This window comes from Gossypium raimondii, chromosome 8 (genome assembly GCF_025698545.1).
Source record: "Gossypium raimondii isolate GPD5lz chromosome 8, ASM2569854v1, whole genome shotgun sequence".
Classification (NCBI taxonomy): domain Eukaryota; kingdom Viridiplantae; phylum Streptophyta; class Magnoliopsida; order Malvales; family Malvaceae; genus Gossypium; species Gossypium raimondii.
The window spans coordinates 1173295-1189076 of NC_068572.1; the positions used below are offsets into that span (position 1 = coordinate 1173295).

General features: G+C 31.2%; 1 protein-coding gene across 2 annotated transcripts; it reads right to left on the bottom strand.

The window, feature by feature from the left end:
- Positions 1–9336: 9336 nt before the first annotated feature.
- Positions 9337–15616, bottom strand: LOC105790090 (uncharacterized). 2 transcript variants are annotated; one of them, XM_052634615.1, is made up of 10 exons: positions 15450–15616; positions 15082–15135; positions 14257–14406; positions 11965–12354; positions 11781–11861; positions 11477–11616; positions 11212–11320; positions 11049–11118; positions 9763–9825; positions 9337–9642 (listed from the first exon to the last, which is right to left on the bottom strand). In XM_052634615.1, exons 5-10 carry the CDS (start codon positions 11849–11851, stop codon positions 9565–9567), a joined length of 531 nt encoding a protein of 176 aa, XP_052490575.1. In that variant the 5' UTR covers positions 11852–11861; positions 11965–12354; positions 14257–14406; positions 15082–15135; positions 15450–15616; the 3' UTR covers positions 9337–9564. The 2 variants fall into 2 exon arrangements, with proteins under 2 accessions (XP_052490575.1, XP_052490576.1); XM_052634616.1 differs by having other exon boundaries at positions 11961–12354.
- Between the last annotated feature and the right edge of the window lie 166 nt (positions 15617–15782).

Below are 15782 nucleotides of genomic sequence, written 5' to 3' on the forward strand. Positions count from 1 at the left end.
ACAATTGATAAAAAGTGGTTGAAACTTCCATGCATGAGTCGCTTTTCTTCATGGGGAATATGACCCACAAGTTGACATGGAAATCCTAGAAAATGGTTTCATTCTTGTTGGATTAATTAAAATATTTATTAATTTTAAAAAAAAAATACATTTTTAAAAAGTTTATAATTACATGAAATATATATATATCCCAATTACACCTGTTCATAGGTCGAATTATTCGCCCTGTCTCGAAAGTCTGGCTGAAATTCGAAAGGTTTAGGTAAAAATATTAAGTTCAAAAAATAGATCTAAAAAAAATTTAGGCCCGTTTAAAATATGGGTTGAGTTCGGACTTGAACGTTCAAGGCCCAAACTCAACTCAACCTGACCTGTTTTAACTTTTAAGTTTATAATATTTTATATCATGTTATTTTTATATATTATGTGACTCGATAATTACTTAAATTTTGGTAAAAATAAAAAATCGAGACAAAATATTTATTTAATTATTGTTGGTTTGGCTGTTGAACCAATCGAACCGGTTGAATCAAGAATCGATGGCCTGATATGTTAAACTACCAATTCAATTATTAAAACATTGAATGTGACACTTTAAGATTATACTACAACTTCACTTAAAAATTTATATGATTTCTTTTAATTTTAAGCGATGATGTGGCATAATCTCAAAGTACCATATCATCAAATTTTTATACGTTTTAATTTCAATGATCAAAATAAACTTAACTATCGAGTTCAAGTGCTAATTAGAGGTGCTCATGGGCCGGGCCGGGCCCAGAAAAAAATTTAACCCGTGTCTTAGGCCAGGGCCCGGCCTGACCCAAAATATGAGCCTAAAATTTTGTCCATACCCGGCCCGGGAAAAAATTCATAAGCCCGAGCCCAGCCCGGACCATTTTTTAAATAAACACCAAAAAATTTTTAAAAAATAAAAAAGTATTTTAAAAATATTTTAAAAATATTTTAAAAATAAAAAATAAAAAATATTTTAAAAATAAATATATTTATTAAGTTTCATGTGTATAACTGTATCAAATTAAAATTTATATATCAGATTACACATTACACTAAAGTTCATGTGTAAATTTGATAGTTGTAGCTAAATAAATTTAAATTTAAAAGAAGTATTTTATAATATATTAGTTAGTTTAATTATAAAAATAAAATAAAATGAAATGAAAAGTGAGTCAAAAGTCTTGAGTGACAATATCTGTTAAAATATTAGCCCACAGTACAGCGCAGCAGAGCGCAGCAGAGCAGAGCATTGGCCTCCAACAACACTGAAGAAAAAATTGGTGTCTCAGCGTTGTAGTAAATTAAAAAGAACAATAATAACTCGTTTTGCTTACAAGTCGCAGCAGCAGCAGCAACATCGACGACATTGAATGCCGAGCTCGTGTGACGGTAAATTCGGGGTCGGTATGATATTAATATTTTTTTTTATTAAATTCCTTTATATTTATAAATAGGCTTTATTCATCATTTGGTTCTTGAATTATACCCATTTTTCATATTGGTACTTAAATTGTTTTTTTTTTCTCATTTGATACTTGAATTATAGTTTCGTTGCACTTTTTGGCCCTTGCAATTAACAGTGTTAAAAAAAATCAGCAACCAATCATAACATGCCACATGTCCCCATTGATCGTTGATGTGGTCAAGGGCGAAGCCAAAATTTTTTTTATAGGGGGTCGAAATTGATTTGTAACTTTTACGATAGTAAAAATGTAATTTTACCATTTTAATAGTCTATATATTTATAAATTTTAAAGAATTAAATCAAATTTTTATTATTGTTAGGGGGACAAAGTGTAATTTTACTTTTACTAATTTAAAATTTTAAAAATTTTAAAAGGCTTAAATTGAAGATTTTTCATTTTAGGGGGTCGGGCCCCTGCTAACCTCCCTAGCTACGCTCCTGGATGTGGTTGATGACGTGATCGTTGATCGGGTTTTGACCATGTTGACTATGCATTGACCACATTGACCAAACAAAAAATTGTAAAAAATATATTTAAAATTATGTGTTCAGTGTTAAGGAAATGAGAAAGTTGATAGATGGCCACAACATGGAGAAATGGGATTGGTTGTTCGGGTTGATGAAGCAAAAAAAGTTGTTCAACTCGAAGGTGAGGAGAGGGGAGGGAAGCTGTTCGTTTTGCCAAACTATATCCAATCGATGGAGCAACAACGGGAGATGACTTTGAAACGAATCAAGTATTTGCAAGAGAGGGGTTTTAAAGGATGGTTAATGGCGGGGGAGGGAAAATGTAATCCCCCAACTCTGGCGGACACGTCGTTGTCCGTCAGAATAAGTGACCCTCTCGAGTTCAACCCGTTTAGCTTCACTTTCACTTTGAAGGACAGACAATGATTTTTCCACCCCGTCAATATGATCAATTCCCTTTTCACTAAGCTTAGTGTTCACTTCCCATGTGGTGCGTTATATTTTTTTAATTTTCTTTATTTTTTTTAGAATTAATTTAAAAGTATTGTACTTTTATATTATTATTGTATTTGCTTTTCTCAAATGGATGGAATTTAATATATTTTCATCATGGGTTGGATGAACTAATGAATCTTGTCTTTAGTTTTATCATTGAGTTTTGTTTCCTAAACATTACCGAAAGAAGCAAGTCCACCTACTAAGGAAATCTTTAATAATGTCATATAAAGGTATAAATATTGAAATTTTCTTAGTATATGAAACCGCTCCCCCTCTATGAAACCCGCATGACTCTCAACAAAGCGAGAGGCGAAATTCGAGATAAAATCGAACATAGACATTAATGGCTCAATACTAAACCTATTAAGAGAGTCCGACATATATTTTGTTAACTATAATATATGCTTTTTCTTTTTTTTGTAGATAAAGACAACCTAAAGCGAAAACCAAATAATACACTAGTTTCTCAAATAAGTAACATAATCCGCCTTAATTAAGCTTCTAGCTGATTGTAGGGGTTCTTCAAACCAATGAATTTCTGTGAAATTTGTCATCATACACTTGGCCATATGATCAGCAACTGTATTTTGGGACCTTGGAATATGACGAACAAGGACCTACCAGTTTCGACTAAACAAACGATGAACAAGACATAATTCAGCCAAGTGACTATCTGCAGCTTCGCCAATTAAGATAAACTCTACCAATAAAGTATTATCACATTCCACTTCCAACTGTCGATAACCCTTTCTCTATTATAGGAGTTGACCCTCAAGTAATGCTCTTACCTCAATCTTAAAAATTGAATCATTTCCTAACTACATCGAAAAATTACCTAAATTATATAATTGTATAAAATAAAAAACCCAAAATCTAAATTATTTTTAATTAGACAAAATATTTTTATCCAAATTTATTTATTTTAGTCAAACTCTTTAAAAAATATCAAAAGAATCCTTGATTTGGTCAAATAACCCCACAAGTTATGAATAAATTTAAAATTAAAGGTGTGAGGTGCGTTGTGGGGTGATATTGCTGCTAGGCACCGCCCAATCTCCGTACCAAGGCGCTGTTAAAAAAGGTACTAAAAAGAAGAGAAACAAAATAGTCAGCGTCTGATTATGTTGACGTTTGGTTTGCCTTTTACTTTTGCTTGCTGGATTTCTTGGTTTGTCTGTCTGCCGGATGACACCAATTGGTGCAAACTTTTACAACGCACCACGTGTTTGATGAAATACCAGACTGAGGTGAATTGAAAGACGGTGTGACTGTGACTCACAACTTCAACAAATATCATTAAATTAGTAAGTATCCCAACATTCTACCACATAGGATGAGGAAATTCTACAATGAATTTCGGTATTAATATAATTATTGGTAAAAAAAAATATTCGGTCTCTATTAATTTTGATATTGAATAAATTAGTCGCTCTCAGAAATAGTTGGAGTAATTTAATCTTTATTAATTTTAAAATTAAACAATTAATGACAATTGATCACAGTTTCATCAATATTATAATAATAAATTCAGCCCTCGATGTTTATATATTTTGTTAATTTAATCTTTATTCTAAAATTCCAATACATTTAACATCAACATTTACACAAATATTGCGGGTTAAATTTGTTAAACCATGATCAAATTGATAGTGTTTGTAAATTATGAGAGTTAAATTTGTTATTATACCAAATAAATTTATGTAAAATTGATGAAAATTATTAATGTCGTAATTAATTATCCTTGCATTTATAAACGTATTGGGGACAGAAAGGTGGTGTTTATTGTTCTATATGTCGATGAAATTCTACTAATTGGAAATCGTGCAGGGATATCGGTATCGGTTAAACTGTAGTTAACTCAACAGTTTAGTATAAAGCACTTGAGAGAAACTAAATTTGTTCTAGATAAAAGGATCGTACGAACAAAAGGATAGCATTATCATAAGCTTTTAAAACATTATGCAATGACCAATTCAAAGAAGGGAACTTAGGCCTTTGTATCAGGCTTTCTATGAAAGTCGAATATCTGGTTGCTTCTGAGACAACAAAAGAAGCAATATAGCTTTGAAAGTTCCTTACACATCTAGACGTCATTCCTGATATGGAAAAAATATCACACTGTATTGTGATAACAATGCGGCAATAGTTAATATCAAGGAAATCAGAAACCGTAAAAGGACGAAGCACATTAATAAAAAAAGTATCACATCATAAAGGAGGCAATAACAAATAATTTTAACAGGTCAATCAATTTTTCATCCAAAACAAAGAAATTTGACAAATTTTTGAAGATTGTGAGCCAAAGTGATCCAGAAAAAAGAATGAGGGCCAAAATGAATAAATGTTATAGGTTAAATTTAATATTATGCCATTAGATTATTGATTTAAGATGCGGTAATGTTTAATTTTTAAATTTGATAAATTCCTAAACTTAGTAATTTTTTAGTTTTAGCTCTATCGACATTCTATTAGAATGTCACATCATTATATATTTTTATAAGAAAAATATACAAGTTTTAGATGATGACACGAGATAATATCTAAATGTTACGTTATCACATGAATCAAAACGGAAAAAGTTGCCAAACTATATGACTAATATGAATCAAAAGATATGTAGGGATTAAATTGAAAAAATTGACAAGTTCAAGAACTAAACGTTGCTTTTATTATTATATTTTTTATCATTTTCTCCATCAACTATCAAAATTTAGTCAAATTTATTTTGTTTTGGATGGAACAAGTAATTAAACAGTTACATTTGAATGGAATTGACATGGCAATCAGTGTGATTATTTATCGTGCTTTACTATCGACATGGATAATAAATTTTGAATGGATTCAATTATGGTTAAAGTTGTTTTTGAGTAAACTACACCAATAGTCACTTAATTATTAGTATTCTTTTGCTACTCAATTATTCGAGTCTTCTTTTGATCATCTAACTATTAAAATTTTCTTTTTGATCATCAATCGTTAAATTACCAACAAGAAGATAACTTGACAACAACTTTTAAAATTCTCGTAATAATAACTTTAGCTCTCAACGTTTATACATTGTGTCAATTTAGTCTTGATTCCAAAAAAATAACCCTCGATATTTACACTCGTAATTTGCTTATTCTTTTTCAATTTTACTTTTATTTGTGACATTAATGGTTATTTTTAAAACCGAGAAAAATAAAATTATTATCTTAGATTTTCGGTGTTTTCATTTTTGGTATATTCTCGATCAAATTTAGTTGATAGATTTGTTTTTTTAACTTTTTAGGTAAAAGTGTCGCAAAGAAAAACAAAATTGAAAAAAAAAAGGAGAGAGATAAAATTACAAGATGTGTAAACGTCGAGAATTAATTTTTTTTAGAATCAAGACTATAACGCAATGTATAAATATTGAGGGTTAAAGTTGCTATTATGCCAATTTTAAAAGTTGTCACTTTTTTTCGTCAATCGTTTAACCGACGTTGACCAAAAAGAAAAAATTGAATAATTGAGTGATGATTTTGTAACTTTTCATAACTAGGTGACAAAAAAACATACCAATAACTGGGTGACTACAAGTATAATCTACCCATGTTAACATCCGTTAACAAAAAAGTGATTTAAAATATGGATTTTGAATAACTAAATGACTAAATATAAATTTACTAATAGTTAAGTGACCATGAGTGCAATTAACCCAATTATTCAATTATGTTCTGTCCTGTGCCGTACTGGATGTATAGAAATTTAGACAGGGACTAGATGGTACTACGGAAATTCTTAGATCTCTAATTTATTTGATATAATTATAAATTATAATATGATCCAAATGCATACATAAGCACATGGAATTGCATGATTTTTCCAGCATTATTCCAACCACATTATTAGCTGTCTTTTGCCTTTTTCCCTTTTACCACTGCCTCCAAGACATTTCATGTTTTTAAATGGGATAATTATGAATTTAACTCTCAATATTTATATTCTTTTATCAATTTAGTCCCCAACTTTTCAAAAAGAAATAAACTTAACTATTAGTTTTCTCAAAAAGAGTCGAATTGTTGCTTTTTAATAGAAAGACTGCCTAAAACAGGGGTGAAGGGAAGGGGTAGCCCTTCAAATTTTATCAAATTTTAAGTCCATAAATGGTAAAATTGTAGTTTAACCCTCCCCAAAAAATAAAATATTGATTTAATTATTCTGAAAACAATAAAGATATATGTCAATAAATGGTGAAATCGCATTCTAACTTTCATACAAATATCCACGTATATTTCATGCTATTTTTATAAAAAAATATTTATCTTTTTTGAATATTTTTATAATTTTTAAATTGTTTGTTTTTGTAACATGTAAGACAAATAGTATCATGTCAGCATGAAATACATGTACATTGCTACACGGATTGTAGGGGTGAACATTCGATCGAATCGAAAATTATCGAGTTAATCGAGTTTTCGAATCTCATTTTATCGTCCTAACTTTATTTGAAATTTTATCGAATCGAATTATTTGTTCGAGTTAAGTTTAAAATAAAATAAAATCATTGTTGTTTATTTTATGTAATTTTTCAAAAATAATTTTCTTAAAGTTTTTAAACATAATCATACAACAAAAAATTGAAGTAAATAAGTGAATAAATAAGAGTAACACAACATCACCCCAAATAAACAACATGATTCCAAATAAATAACAAACATAATGCAAAAAGATTATAGCATGAGTCGAAATAAACAACATTATAATAAAAAAAAAACAAAACATAAGCATCAAGCTTACTTGTCTTCAATAATCAATTGTTTGAAATTTACTAAAAAGTCATCCAAAACTGCCATTTCATATTTCACAGTTTTATTGAACATATAAACCAACCAAAACTTGGGGGTTCATGTCAGCTGCAATCAACCTCAGTATTTATAGTATAAATATTTTTGTGTGTGTATGTTCAAGTGAATTGGATGAGTAAAAGAGAGACAGAAATAAGGTATATAAATGCCCAAACATCAAAAGAATAGTGAGATTGAATGAAAAATTGTCTATAGTCACAATCATCAAACGCAAGTTCAACAAATAGTTCCATCCTAAACATAAGTAAAACCAGACACAGATCCATAGAGTTCATGCTACGATATGTAGGACAACTAGGGATTACTAGATACTGTTAAGTTGACCAGTTGAACTATATTGTGAGAAAAACAAGGGAATAGGGGTTTAACCGTGTAACATTTTATCCTTTCAGTATGTTAGGAAGCCAGTGGAGTTGAATCATAGAAAAAAGATGGCTCATTCCCATTCCATATACCTAGCCTCCCTTTACAAGATCTGAATCCAAATCCTCCCAAGTTCTAAAAACTATAGTGTTCCTTTATTTACTTGAAATAAGGCTCACCTACATGCTGGATGAGACACAAGGTGAGGGTGTTTTTAGCTTTCAATCCTGTTATTTCCACCTAATTTCATCCTTCTAAGTTTGTTGAATCCTTTATGAAACATTAAAGGTAGCTATTTTATGAATTATGAAGTTACAATTAATATGCTTCTTCCATTAGGATTTAAATCCCGGTGGGAGTGACATTCCATCAAGAAATTCTATGTTAAACAGTTACAACTAATATGTAAGCCTTTTACAAGAGTAATTAGCTAAAGGCAAATGTGTATACTGCATTACCCGAATTAACCAAATTGAATCACTACATAATTAAATTATTTGTAATTTTTATGATTAGGTTGGGTTGGGTTGAATACTTGGGTTTAGATTAGGTTTAGGTGAATAGTGGGCCTATTTATATATTATAATTTTATTTATTAATTTTTCGGTTAACCGGCCTGTTTCGAACCGAATTAACCGTTAACCGAAAAATAAAAAAATAATTAACTGACCCCCCGATCGAAAAAATTCGGTTAACCGACCGATTAACCGAATTCGGTCGGTTAACCGAATTTTTTCGGTTTTACCCGAATTTTGCACACCCCTAGCTGTGTGTCCCTACTTCGAATGTCCACATGGCCTGAGACACGGGCGCGTGTCTCAGCCATGTGATCCCTGCAGTGTGAAAAATTCTATCTTTTTTCATGAAATTCTAAATGTTTCCGATTTAGTCCTGAATTGTTTCTAAAGTATTCCTAAGGCCTCGAGGGCTCAAATAAGGGACGTTATGCATGAGTTTGATTGATGCCATGATTTACAAAATGGTTGAAATTGAATGTTTTAAGTTAAGATTTTTCGACAATGCTCCGTAACCCTATTCCGGTAACAGATACGGATTAGGGGAGTTACATAAACACCTTGTGTGCATTGCTCCACAAGAAATTCGATTTGAGAGTAAAGCTGACTTGGATGAATTTAACGCAACAAATTCGCCTAAAACTGCAAAATTTGTCAGCTTAAAATTCGATACTATCAGCTAAATACGATGAGAGCAATGGTTTGTGAAGGATCAAGGCTGTTGTTACAAGTGGCTCAAACAAGACCGAGTTTGAATACATTTGTCGGTGGCTAGTTATGGGCACCAGTGAAAATGTCGCTTGTGTGATGCCCGATATTGAAAGAGTGTATGAGTTTGGTGGTGATGCTATCCATGCTTGTGATTGCAAGTCCAGTGAAAATGTCAAGGTTTTTTAAGTTAAGTTCTAAATTTTCATATCAACTATGACATTAAAATGCCATTGTTTTTAATGGGAATAACATAAAAAAGTTTTAAAATTCGATCACCAAAACCTAATCTTTGGTTAATCGTAACATCATTAACATTTTTAATATTTTGTTAAAAAGTCTACTTGAAAAAATATAAAATGCTTAGGTTGATTAAATAATAATAAATTAAAAATATTATATTATATCATTTTAATATGAAACATCTTATAATGCTTTCTAAAACTAATATTTTAATAAATTATTATCTTACTAAAATAAAAATATGATTTTATAATAAAGGGTAAAATTGACATTTTTGTTTATTCTTTGCATATTCTGTAACCCAAACATTGTATTACTCTATTCCTCATCTATTACATTCCACCCAACCAAATTGCATGATATCTCTATTCAATTCCCACCGAATACCATTCCATTCCTTCTCTATTTCATTAGAGCGAATTTAACAAAAACTAGAAAGACTAACTTGTAAGGTTGATCAGATTCTTCTTCTATTGTCCACTCGTGTTTTCTTGGGTGTAGGTCCGGCTTGCAAATGTTCAGTGCTTGATTGAATCTAAAGCAAGAGATTGTAGAGTATAGGTTAAAAAACAAAGTCATATTACTATGAAAATATAACATAACTAAAAATATCTCTCTAAAGACAAGCCAATCATGCAGTTCAGAGATTTATCACCTTATTGAGTTTGTCCCTAACCGTTTTAACCGTCTGATTCATCGACCGGGAAGGGAAGTAGTCCTGAAAGCAGTCCCCATATCAGCATAGAGCAAATATTTATCACACAAATTACTATAGCAACCAAGGCATTAATAAAGAACTCTAGCAAAAGCAAAGAAAGCAATGGTGAAAAACAAAGCAACAGTTAACCGACAAACACCTATATTAAACTTTCTCCAATCATAAAACACCTAATTCATTTCTAGTTATTCGGCCGCGTATGCATTGATTCGAGTCACAATATTTTATATAATAGCACTTATAGCGCCAATATGAGTTACTAAATATTTTGAAACCAATTCAAAATCTCAGTATGCAGTTTCCATATAAGTTGCATATATAAATATAAAATGCATATTCGTAACTATATTCATGTAAAAATGATAAAAATATAAAAAGTACTTGACTGACAGAACCTATTCTTGGTAAGAAGTGAAACAACATTTCAGCAACCCCATCAAACACTTGAGCATTCTAACACCCACAAATTTAAAGAACATCTAGATCAAAATGCTTTAGCATGTTTGGCTCAATTGTTTCAAAGAGGAGTGACACTTCTAGATCTTTAGGCGTACGTCTACATTCAAATCTGAGCAATAATTAAGAAAAAGGAAAGAAAATAATGGAAGGTAACAACAAACTTTCCTTTAGAAGAAGTTCCAACAATTTATTGTTTGTTTCCACCAGTAAGTCTAAAACAAGGACCAAAATGTGAAACTCAAACACCCAAAGATTAGCAAGGCTTTTTTCTCTCTTTAACACCCTTTCTGACATTTCATTTATGTTAGGGTGACGGGAAAATGCTACAATCAGCACCTAAATGTAATCCCAATAAATCCATTTTGACCAGTAACAAAACCCAATCCATCTCAGTCACAACAAAATGGATTACACAAACAAAGCCCTAAATTAAAGCATATTATAATACACAGCCAGATGCACAATAAAAGAAGATTATACATACTCAGGAATGACATGTACTCTGTCCTAATTCAATCAACTGGACCTAACTTAATTCAACTGGGGTCAGCAGCCGAAAGGCATTTACAAACTTAGCCTTACAACATGCTTCATCTAAGTCATAAACAACTACTAGAATACCATGTAGTGCCAGTGAACTTCACTGGTCAAATTGTAATAAAGAAGAAGAAGAAAGAAATAAAATGAGTTAATTTTTACTTTCAAACAGTAAACAAGTTAAAGGATTAAAATCTGGGATGATGTTGTTAGAAAGTATTCCACACCTTGTCAGATGACACTCTTGTTATTCGAGCATTATTACTGTGAGACCTGAACTCTGCATCCCCAACATCCCTAAGGAGAGGAAAAACCATAGTTTATTTAGAGAAAGAATGCAAAAAGGAAATAATGATGACAGTAGCAACATGAATTTGAACAGCGTACTACCTCAGTCGATTATTAATCTGGTTAGGAATATGATGAGATGAAGCAGGAAGTGATGGAGCCTCATTGGAAGAGAGCACGCGATGAACTGGATGCCCTTTAGATCTTTGAGCTGATATCACAGCATAACAACATAACATGCATGAGAATATATAATCACAACTAGAAAGCAGTTCCTATTTGAAACATGGACATTCTTTTTTCCAATTATATGTAAAAGATAGGTACGTCAAAAAGCTAAATTTTTAGAGTAATGTATTAAGCATACAATTCAGTCTTGCAAGGATTTCTTTCCTTCTGCCTTCTAACTTATCTTTGGTGTCATCAAGGCTTTCAAATTGAGGAGCATATGAGACCAGCAAATGATTCCCCAAGAACACAAACTCGTCCAATTTTCTCTTCGCAAACCTAATGGATTAAATGGTTAACAAAATATATATTCAGTTTTTCACCAATTTCCATGGTTGCATATTGAAATTAGCTTTCCAACAGAGGTATATTATTGACTAAGTACATGAAACAGTGTGACAGTTATTGGAGGAAAATGTTAGAAAAGGGTCAAGTTCAATGACCTGGCATTGCTAATGAGTCGAAATTTGATCCAATAAACATCAGTAAATTGCTCACAATCTTCTGCATCCATTGGTTTACATCTGAAAGGCAAAACAAAATGTGAGCATAAGCATCATCAAAAGTTTTCTTCAAATAATTAAAAATGGAAAGGAAAAAATAAAAAAGGAGAGAGAACTTACTTACTCTTCAACGTCTCCGTAATTAGCAAAGAGTTTCAGCAAATCATCGCCACATCCCAAAGCGGGAACGTTCCTCACAATCAAATATCTGTCAACCAACAATTCAATTTCATTTTTGGTTGTGTTTGTGGCAAGATAGATTTTAGCTTCAACAGTTTCAATTGTAAGACTTTTTGATGATTTGTTGGTGAAATAAAATGAACTTGAATTCTTCAACTGGAAACAATTGGTAAGTAAACAAGGATAGGATTGACCTGGATTAAATCAGAGACTGTATAGACGCGAACTGCTGGCGGATCTTCTTTGTAACGAGGCATGTTGAAAATTGTTGGCTTTTTACCTCCAAAACTCACCACGCACTCCCCGCGCCAACGCTGACCCTTTGGTCGATTGCCTGCAAATATCGATGTATCGTTTTAGGGTAAACCAACTGGGCTGTTTTTTTTTCTTTCAACTATCTATCACTTTTTTAAATAATAAATTTAATTATATATACATATTATATTATATTGATTTACATATAATTTTAAAAAATAAAATTTACAGATTTACAAATAATTTCAATTTATTTCTAATTCTAAAATTTTAAAAAAATATAAAACCACATAAATATTTTCAAAAATATAATAATAAATTTAAAAATATATAAAAAATGTTGAAAATAATAATATATAAAATTTTAAAATAGTGAGCATTCGATCGAATCGAATCGAAAATTTTCGAGTTAATCGAGTTTTCGAATCTCATTTTATCATCCTAACTTTATTTGAAATTTTATCGAATCGAATCGAGTGAGATAGAAATCGAATCGAATTATTTGTTCGAGTTAAGTTTAAAAATAAAATAAAATTATTTTTCTTTATTTTTATGTAATTTTTCAAAAATAATTTTATTTAAAGTTTTAAACATAATCATACAACAAAAAATTGAAGTAAATAAGTGAATAAATAAAAGTAACACAACATCAACCCAAATAAACAACATGATTCCAAATAAATAACAAACATAATACAAAAAGATTATAATAAAAAACATAAGTAAAAGTCCAAGTAAATAGCATGAGTCGAAATAAACAACATTATAATAAAAAAACAAAACATAAGCATCAAGCTTACTTGTCTTCAATAATCAATTGTTTGAAATTTACTAAAAAGTCATCCAAAACTGCCATTTCATACTTCACAGTTTTATTGAACATATAAACCAACCAAAACTTGGGGGTTCATATCAGCTGCAATCAACTTTGCTGTAATTGCAATCAACCTCAGTATTTATAGTATTTTTGTGTGTGTATATTCAAGTGAATTGGATGAGTAAAAGAGAGACAGAAATAAGGTATATAAATGCCCAAACATCAAAAGAACAATGAGATTAATGAAAAATTGTCTATAGTCACAATCATCAAATGCAAGTTCAACAAATAGTTCCATCCTAAACATAAGTAAAATCCTAATACTGAAATCAGATGCTTCTGAACCTAGTTCACAAGCTGGAAGAACACAGATCCATAAAGTTAGACCACAAATACAATTTTGAAAGTTCATGCTACAATATGTAGGACAACTAGGGATTATTAGATACTGTTAAGTTGACCAGTTGAACTATATTGTGAGAAAAACAAGGGAATAGGGATTTAACCGTGTAACATTTTATCCTTTCAGTATGTTAGGAAGCCAGTCGACTTGAATCATAGAAAAAAGATGGCTCTTCCACATTCCATATACCTAGCCTCCCTTTACAAGATCTGAATCCAAATCCTCCAAGTTGAAGTCCCAAGTTCTAAAAATTATAGTGTTCCTTTATTTACTTGAAATAAGGTTCACCTACATGTTGGAGACACAAGGTGAGGGTGTTTTTAGCTTTGAATCCTGTACCTTTCATCCTGTTATTTCCACCTAATTTCATCTTTCTAAGTTTGTTGAATCCTTTATGAAACATATCAACAGCATGCATGCTAAGGTTACATTAAAGGTAGCTATTTTATGAATTATGAAGTTACAATTAATATGCTTCTTCCATTAGGATTTAAATACCGGAGGGAGTGTAATAGTATTGAATTTAAAACAGTTAAACATTCCATCAAGAAATTCTATGTTAAACAGTTACAACTAATATGTAAGCCTTTTACAAGAGTAATTAGCTAAAGGCAAATGTGTATACTGCATCACAGAAAAAAGAACACAATACAATTATGAAGACCAAAAAGCAGCAAAAGAGAAAAGGAATAAATCAAATTTGGATACAATTAAACAAATATGCAAGGACAGACAGGCAGACACATAAACATATTGCTTACTTGTACAAGTGAAGGCTTATATCGCAGCTTCAGTTTGGGAAAGGCATGCCCGTTAAACGCAGGAGATGTCTGAACTAGTATATCTGAAAATCTGTCATCTTCTTTTAACCATTCAACATATGCAAAAGAATGTTTTGAGGGCCCACTATACTGCAAAATGAAGGGGTACAGAAGAAATTATTAGTGGCAAAACATGAACTACTCCTCCAAGGAATCTGATAGGCATTATGCACTGCAAACCAAGCTATGCAACTTTCTAGCACTGCCATCAATATCAATCATTTACTTGCATTCAAGAAATACTCTGCCCTTGTTTTTCCAAACAACATACGACTTGAGTACTTTAAAAGGAAAGGAGGAATGGGAGGGAAAGAAGAGAACAAAAAAGACCAAACTATACTATCTTCTACAATTAATCAATATGCTGGAAGGAACTAAGCACCAAGAGAGTGCTGAATGAAGATAGGAAAAATATGCCTGTACATACATGGAAAAGCATATGAGAACTATATGCATTTTCAATTACTAAAATTTCTGTAGTTTAAATTTGAAAAGAACTGTACAAGGTCAAAAATGAAGCAAACACTAGCATTTGCAACCTAATATTTCATTTTCGTTAGCAAAAAAAAGGGATAAAAAACACCCTTTTGTTTAATCGAGCATGAAAAATCAAATGAGCAGAAAAACAATGTCGATTCATCACCAAATTATGGAGTGGTAGAATATGACAGTAATGACAAAGCTCAAATCGCCTTGAATAATGAAATGTAACTATTTGTTCAATTATTAATTAATAAAAAACGCAAGGGGCGACTGACAAAGTACCTGTGCGTTAATCCCTTGTTCGTTTATATAGATTCGGCCATGTATGTCCAAACCCTGAAAATAAAATTGAAAAAATAAATAAATGAAACGCCTGGTAGAGCAGAAGAAAGGAGTTTGGTTATCGACGATTTGAATTTGGATTTGGTCCTCAAAGCTTGGATTTGAGTTTGGTTCATGTAACGAAAACTATATCTGAGTTTCAGAAAGAAGTTTCGAAGATCAAAAATGGGTTTCAAAGGTTATCCAAGATTACGGATTATCTTCAAAGATTGGAAGATGAGATGAAGAAAATTGATGGATCAGTGTAAGGAGGAAGAAATAGAGTGTAAAGAAATACAGTGTTAGGAAAGGAATAAAAGTTAACATACCTTTGAAATTCAAAGGTAGAAGACGTAGAACGGTAGAAGCACTGCTCTAACCTCTGATTCTGGAATTGGGTGGAGCCGTGTGGAGGACCGGAGGTGGATTGGGAAAAAAAGGGAAGAGGAAGAGGGCACGGGCTGCTTAGGGATTTTAGAAGTGACTTTTGTTTTAAATGTAGTGTATTTTTAAAATAAAAAATATATTTTAAAAATAAAAAAAATATGATTTATATTCGAATTATTCGAATTCAAAAATTCAACTCGACTCGAACTCGAAATTCAAAAAAAAATTCGAATTGATTCGATTAACTCGATTCGTTTAACTCAAAATTTAAATTT